Source organism: Wolffia australiana, chromosome 8 (assembly GCF_029677425.1).
Source record: "Wolffia australiana isolate 7733 chromosome 8, ASM2967742v1".
Lineage (NCBI taxonomy): Eukaryota > Viridiplantae > Streptophyta > Magnoliopsida > Alismatales > Araceae > Wolffia > Wolffia australiana.
Window position 1 is genome coordinate 1842142 of NC_135842.1, and position 7811 is coordinate 1849952.

The 7811-nt window shown below is 41.8% G+C and overlaps 1 protein-coding gene across 3 annotated transcripts; it reads right to left on the minus strand.

The window, feature by feature from the left end:
• On the minus strand, positions 1–6659 carry PRR7 (pseudo-response regulator 7). Of its 3 annotated transcripts, XM_078579440.1 has the most exons (10): positions 6395–6659; positions 5618–5952; positions 5356–5517; positions 5139–5272; positions 4831–4989; positions 1448–1625; positions 1080–1374; positions 524–1007; positions 395–449; positions 1–246 (listed from the first exon to the last, which is right to left on the minus strand). In XM_078579440.1, the coding sequence occupies exons 2-9, from the start codon at positions 5901–5903 to the stop codon at positions 402–404; spliced, it is 1746 nt and encodes a 581-aa protein (XP_078435566.1). In that variant the 5' UTR covers positions 5904–5952; positions 6395–6659; the 3' UTR covers positions 1–246; positions 395–401. The 3 variants fall into 3 exon arrangements, with proteins under 3 accessions (XP_078435566.1, XP_078435564.1, XP_078435565.1); XM_078579438.1 differs by lacking the exon at positions 395–449 and having other exon boundaries at positions 6395–6658; XM_078579439.1 differs by lacking the exon at positions 395–449 and having other exon boundaries at positions 1448–1619; positions 6395–6657.
• Positions 6660–7811: the final 1152 nt, after the last annotated feature.

Genomic DNA, 7811 nt, shown 5'->3' on the forward strand with positions numbered 1-7811 from the left:
AGCAGGAAATCAAGTCCAAACTTTAAGATATGACTGCCTTTATAGGCGCAATCTTCAATCAAGTCAACATTAGGGAAATCCGCCAAATGAGATGCAATCATGATGAAAAGGTGGGGTGGACTCACAATCAGTGGATGATTAGTCGTCCCCCTCGATGTCCATATGATCATCGGCCATCTGCTTGACGAATTGCCCACGGACACGTGGTCGTTGCTCAGCAAGCTTCTTCCTGCTCTGGTATCGTACCTAATAATTTACACAGTAACCGCAAGTAATTCTGTTGGACTGCAGAGTTAAATTGTCACTTCCTAATTTATTAGAGGGTTTTATGTAAAAGTATATGTTTCAATCTGTCTATTTAAGATAGAGTGAAGCAAAAGATGAGAGATTCTACTTATTTTCTAGGGTTTATTCCCATGCTCCCAGGGCGGCAGGCTCCTCCCATCACCCTGCCTCACCCCCCAGAAAGAGCGACAAGTTCAATGATCTTATAAGAAGAATAATATTTTTTATAAAAAGTTACCTTCTTATGGAAGCATCTCTGCTTTCTCTTCTGCCTGAACTTGGTCAATGCCGCCACTCTCTGCGCAAATCGACTCTCATCTACGCCGCTGCCGCTTCCACTACCACTGCCACTGCCACTTCCACTGCCATTGCAGCCATCCGCCTCTGTTTTTCCAGTCAATCCGTTCTCACTTTCTACATTAGTTTGTTCCGGGTTCATCATACTACCATTGGGTGCATTGCTTCCATGATGACTGCCAGAAATGCTAGCATTAACACTATAATTGCCCAAATTAGCCTCAGTCGGCCCTGTCACCATATTGGATGAACCACACGGCGGTGCGGTAGTGGCCATATTTTTTGCTGTTTGATTATGATCAGACGGCGTGTGATGTGTGCCACTCGGCAGGTGTTCTGTGGTGGTGCCCCCTACCTCGTTAATTTTACCTTGCAGAAGGGGGTGGGCAGTTGAAGATGCCCAAGGACCAGTGGAAGTGTTATACCTGTATGTTTTTAAGGGTTCAGTCACCAAAAATTAATGCTTATATATGAAAAAAAAAGGAAGTAATGCGCACCTAGAGAAAGCAGAGAGATCTGAGCGCTGCAGTACACATCTATCAGCACTGCTACCTATTCCATCCCCACCAATGGATCTAAGCCTCTTCAAGCTTAGTTCAAAGGATCGTGAGTCTTCACTAATGATTTTATCCTTCTCTTCGACGAATCGGTGAAGGCAATTTGAAGCTTGAACGCTCATGGTTCCTACAATAGCAGTAGATTTATCGACGTGATTATTGTCTTCACGTGCCTTAAAGGCACAATCAGAGTGATGTGGCTTGCTCTCGGAATCATTTTCAAGGTTTTCTTCATCTGAAATAAGAAAAGGAAATAGTAAAAGAAGCGAAATTGGGGGTTATTAATGAGGTCTAGAAAGGGGTTATACCACGTTGGTTATTTGGTTTAGAGCAATCAGAACAGGAACGAAAGTAATCTTTGGAAATGGGATCTGGCTTTTGATGGATAAACTGTGCACAGGTGCTATCAGGCGCCTCAGCTTGCTGATCTCCGGGAAAGTTAGTTCGAGGGCTCTCATGTGCATGCTTTGTCCAAGAACTCTGAAACTTGGACGTTTTTAAATGTATCAGGAAACGGACAGAAGGATAAAAAACTCAAATATCCTTCAGATGAAGATTCAATGATGCAGATAACTGTGGAGGTTCTATTCTTAAAAAGTTAAATGTAAATAGTCGTCACTATCATATAGGTTTCAGCAGTCAATGAAACCGTCATCATCATCCACTACATCGCCATCATCATCTTGGTCATGCACGAATGACAATGGGGAATACATCATCATCATCACCATCTCCATCATCATCCTATCATGGGCGAATGGCAAGTACAGATGAGAAGGCTGAAGGCAGCAGCCATATAGGCCATAGACCTGTGGAAAGAAAATGAGTATGACAAGGCCAACGCAGGGGAATGGCAATGGCACTGGCACAGGGGAAGAAAGGTGGAAATGTCAGGAGGAGACACTGGATGGCAGGAGTGGAATAGTCCTCTCATAATCATCGTCATCGTCATCGTCATCATCATCATCATCATCATCGTTAGAATGATGATGTCAAATTGTCATCAGCATCTTAGTCTAGACAAGTGACAATGATGGCAACTTCATCATCATCGTTGTCATCCTGAAGCCAATGGATGAAGGATGACTATGATGACTTGATATCATCCTCTCATCATCATCATCATGAGGAGCTCAAATCGTATCAACATAATACCAACGCAAAGCAGATTTTTTGTGAACGACTCGAAGAGTCATTCAAAGGACCAATAAACAGTGATGGGAGGTGAGGAAATGTATTCTTCGTTGACCTCCCATTCTCATATCGTGAGCCATATACAAGAGTTATTTGTTAAATGGATACCAAAAACGAAGTTGTTTCTATGGTAAGGCAATAAATGTTTCTTCAAATAAACTGTTTAAAATAAGAAAATTGTATCTATTCTTCAAACAATTGTCTAAATAGTTTAGTAAGGCAATAAATGCATCCTCACAAAATTAGGGATCGGGGATTCGATATAATTGATTGAATGTTGATCGACGGAGAATTGGATCGATCAAATCTGAACCTCAATCATTTGAGGCAGAAAATTGATAAGGACTTGATCTAACCCATTGGATCAGATTTAATTAAACAATCCAGCTCAATGGTCAGATCGAATAACTCGAAACAGATTCGAATCGAAATGCCCAGATTGGATCAAATCGGACCGAATTGTTCAAATTAATTTAAAAATAAATATGTATAATCAATGAAATGAGAGAGGGAGAAAGATAGAGTAGGAGCTAGAGAGAAAGAGAGAGGGAGAGAGAAAGAGAGAGAGAGTGCGCGAGAGAGAACGAGAGAGAGAGTGAGCGAGAGATGTAGAGAGAGAGAGTGAACGAGAGAGAACCAGAGAGAGAGAGAGAGATAGAGAATGAGAGAGAGAGAGAGGGAGCGAGAGAGAGAGAGAGGGAGAGAGAATGAGAGAACGAGAGAATGAGAAAAAGAGAAAACGAGAGAGAGAGAGAGAGAATGAGAGAACGAGAGAATGAGAAAAAGAGAAAACGAGAGAGAGAGAACAGGCGCGAAACAGGGAACAACAGGGAGCTAGAGTGAGAGAGAGAGAAAGAATGAGAGAGAGAGAGAGGCAGAGAGAGAGAGGGAGATCTATAGAGAGGGAACGAGTGAGCAAGAGAGAAAGAGGGAGATCCATAGAGAGGGAAGAGCGAGCAAGAGAGAGAGCAAGGGAGAGACAGGGTGCGAGCAAGAGAACAAGAGAGACACAGGGAGCAAGCGAGAGAGAGAGAGAGAGAGAGAGAGAGAGAGAGAGAGAACAAGAACCTGAGAGCAAGAGAGAGACAGGGGGAGAGAGAGAGAGAGCAAGAGAGACGCAACGAGCAAGTGAGAGAGAGAGAACAAGAACGAGAGCAAGAGAGAGATGGTAAGCGAGCGAGAGAGCAAGAGAGACACAGGGAGCAAGCGAGAGAGAGAGAACAAGAACGAGAGAGCAAGAGAGACACAGAGAGCGAGCGAGAGAGCGAGAGAGACACAGGGAGCAAGCAAGAGAGAGACAACAAGAACGAGCAAGAAAGAGAGAGACAGGGGGGGAGCGAGAGAGACAACAGAGAGCAAGCGAGATAGAGAGAGAACAAGAACAAGCAATCAAGAGAGAGACAGGGAGCAAGCAAGAGAGATACACAGAGAAAGAGAGAGAGAGAGAGAGAGAGAACAAGAACAAGCAAGCAAGAGAGAGACAGGGAGCAAGCAAGAGAGATACAGAGAGCAAGCGAGAGAGAGAACAAGAACAATCAAGCAAGAGAGAGCCAGGGAGGGAGTGAGAGAGACAACCGAGAGCAAGTGAGAGAGAGAACAAGAACAAGCAAGCAAGAGAGAGACAGGGAGCAAGCAAGAGAGATACAGAGAGCAAGCGAGAGAGAGAGAACAAGAACGAGCAAGCAAGAGAGAGACAGGGAGCGAGCAAGAGAGACACAGAGAGCAAGCAAGAGAGAGAGAACAAGAGCGAGCGAGCAAGAGTGAGACAGGGAGCGAGCAAGAGAGCAAGAGAGACACAGGGAGCAAGCAAGAGAATAAGAACAAGAACAAGAGAGCAAGAGAGAGATAGGGCGCGAGCAAGGGAGAAATAACGAGAGTGAGAGAGCAAGAGAGAGACAGGGAGCAAGAGAGAGAGAGAGAGAGAACAAGGGCGAGCGAGCAAGAGAGAGACAGGGAGCGAGAGAGAGAGTTCTGATTTTTTCTCAAAATTTTCGATTTTGTTTGAACAGTTCAAATGACTATTCAATTGATTTTGATTACTGAAATTGGATCGATCGAATTTGTGGATCAAACTCGAGAAACATACTTGTTTGATTGAAAGATTTGATCTATTTGGATTAATTTCCCTTCTGTTTGATCGAATCCTTCAATCAGCTTCGATCGATCCCATTCAACCTGATCCACGATCCCTACACTCCATCAGAAACTTTAGGACTTTCTGTAATTGAGGGAATCTTAATTCGATGCCCTTCAGAGAATAAAAAAACTCCACATAAATTCGTTTCTTTATTTTAATCCAGTAGTGGATCGCCACATTCTGCTGAGCGGGAAAAGATTTCGACTAACAATTGTCCGAACCATAAACCAACAGGCTAAATTTCTGCTAAGTACATTCTAAGCGAATATGATCATTCGAGAGTATTCATTTATCACAAAATATCAGGTTTTATATAATGAATTTTTTTGAAAAAGTTTTAAATAATGAAAAACTAAGCACCTGTGTTCCACTTCCGTTGTCACTGCCATCCTTGTAATTGTACTCCAAACTGACGTCATCATCATCGTCGCTACTTCCACTGTTATCATCAGACTCAACGCTTTTGGACTTGACAGATTTTTGAGTTTGAACGCCACTTTCACTCCCACTTCCGCTAGACTGGAGCCCAAGGAAATTAATCCATTGGACATGAAAAAAAAATTCCATCACTTGCACGGTTTCCTTCTTCTTTTAATGAAGAAGATAAAAGGGAGGATAATTCCACTGCTTAAAAAACACCAATAGATAGAATTATCAAGAAGACTCACGCTATGACATCTCCTCCAGACATGCTGCCAAAGGTTTTTAAGTTCATTCTTTCGAATTGGTTTCACTAAAAAGTCAACAGCACCTTTTGACAAGCACTTAAAGACTATACCCATAGAATCGTGAGACGACATCACTGCATGAAAAATCTCAATCTTCATTAAACCTCATAAAATTCTAAAAAGGAAATGAGGGAAAAAATCATATCAAGTCTCTCACTAATCACGGGAATATTCTTCAATGTTTTATGGCTCATAATCTTGTCTAAAAGCCCAACACCCGATATAGAAGGCATCACCACTTCCGTTAGTACAAGGTCTACACGGTAGGAAAGTTCAAGCAATTTTTTCCAAGCTTCCAATCCATTAGAAGCTGCAACAACTGAATAAAAAATTCTTTCAGACTATAAATAATCCAACAAAAACTTAGAAAAATAAGCAGCGGATGAAAAACAGAAACTGGACGGGAATCAAGCACTAACCTTCATAACTACAATTACGAAGCAGGGCAGTGACTACTTGCCGAGTAGAATCATCATTCTCAACTAAAAGAACCTTTAAAGACTTTACAGGAAGAAATCTTTCCCAGATTATAGTCGAAACCGGCGGCGATGGCGGGGGCGGCGCTGACGTCTTCGGTAGCTGACGAACTGAGTTCCCTAGGCTACTTCCCAAACCATCATTCACTCCTTCAGTGAATTCGCTCGTCTTCAGCTCGTGATTACCAACTGCATCACGATCAACTTCGTTTTCTTCCTCTTCTTGCATGTCATTCTATAGATCTAGAAGCCTTATGCTTTTAGAAGTCTCAAGCTCGCTGCAAAACCAAAGATCAGGACGTGAGATTCTGTTGATCTTAAGAAGAAATTTAATCTTGCCTAAATACCAAAGAACAAACAAAAAACATCTCCACAATAGGTTATAAAAGCTGTTCGGCAAGCAATTGCTGCTCTGGGTCGTCATACCCAGAACCCTATTTAAAAATAAGACACACCCGTACCAATTTTTATCAAATAAGAACTGGTAAGCAAACCCAACATCAAATCATTTTATAAAACTCAGATTAAGCAGAAAAACTCAAAATTCCTGATCACGAAACACATAATTGTCACGATATCATAAAAATCAGAGCAAGAGAAATCAAACGATAAAAAAATAGCCAATTGGACGGCTCAGAGAGAGATTCGTCACAAAAGCAAGCAAATTTAAGCAACAAAACATTAAAAAAAAACTAAACAACGAGGTTGAGCCGAACAAACCTTGAGATCAAGAAGCAAAACTCCTCGCCAGAAACAGAAGCTTGTAAGGTGTACAGCCCAGGGGGAACCCCTGCGAACAATAGGGTTTGGGAGCTCCCCCCGAACAGAACTATGCAATTGAAAGAAGAAGATCGATGAGGAATCCCCAAATTTCAAATTTCAACCTTCTTCACGTCATCCCTTCTTCCGTCGAGCGCCTCACCCAAGCTCGTTCATCCACGCTTCAGCCTTCCTCCATGGCTATAGAGAGAGAGAGAGAGAGAAGAGAGAGAAGATATTATGAGCAGAGATGGAACGATTAAGGCCCAATAGAATCAAAATCCGACAGCCCGTTTGTCCCCTCCGTATCTCAGAGATACGCGACGAATAGAAATCACCCACGTGGCACCTCTTCTGCAGGCATAAAAATCCGAATATCTCAAAAAAGTCCTCGATTTAAAACAGCTAATAAATTAAACCCCGCGCTCTTAAACCTTTATTCTTGTAGCCTTGAATAATATCTTAAAGGGTGCTGGTGTATAGTGCAGGGACGCGGACGGGACGGTTTTTTGTACCAGGACGAAAAATCCTTCCCGTCCAATCTTGTGATATCCGGGATGGAAATTCATCCTGGGATGATGGGACGGGACGGTTTTCCTATCGTCTGACGAAAAAACCATCCCGTCCGGAGGTCTCGAATGATGGATGGTAAGCAATGGACGAAAATCCATTGGATTTGCTCCCAACGGTTGAGATCTTGCAATGTGGCATCGCTTAATCAATTCCAAGACATTTTGCATCACAGCCCCTGCTTTTTGTTGCACGCGCAAACTGATGCCGCCCAAAAGTAATTGAACATATGTCCCTCTGCTTTCTCTCTCCTCCACATTTCCCTGAAAAAACTTAGAAAAGTACATTAAAAATTTTAAACGAGATTTTTTTGTCCAGGATGAGGGACAGAACGGTTTTTCTCCGGATGAGACGAAACTGGCAATGATCTTTGTCGCGTCCCATCCATCGTCCACGTGGCAGCTCTTGGGCTGGGATAAAAATTTGAATATCTCAAAAAAATCCTCGATTTAAAATTCAAATAAATTAAACGCCACGCTCTTAAGCGTTTTTTTTGTAGCCTTGAATAATATCGTAAGGGGTGTTTGTGTAACTGAATAATTTTTTGACATTATTCTTAGCATTTGAGTTTCACGGTCTGATTGTTGATAATTATTGATACTATTGATTTACGTATGATTTAAAACCCTCAAGATTTTATGGTATTTAGCAAAATTTTAACCCTGTCAAAGTGTTTTATTAATATTTAAGATACGAATATTAATTAAATCTCAATAATATTTATAAAAAACTTAGAACCTCAAAATATTTTGATATAACAGATGGGAATAATTGTCTTTTGGAAAAATTAACGGATTCTTTCATGGTC

Coding starts and splice junctions, on each gene's coding strand:
- PRR7 (XM_078579438.1), bottom strand. CDS start 5,903: ATGCAAGAAGAGGAAGAAAACGAAGTTGATCGTGATGCAGTTGGTAAT. Junction 1,626..4,830: donor ACAACGGAAGTGGAACACAG/GTGCTTAGTTTT, acceptor AAAACGTCCAAG/TTTCAGAGTTCTTGGACAAA. Junction 1,008..1,079: donor GATCTCTCTGCTTTCTCTAG/GTGCGCATTACT, acceptor AAAAACATACAG/GTATAACACTTCCACTGGTC.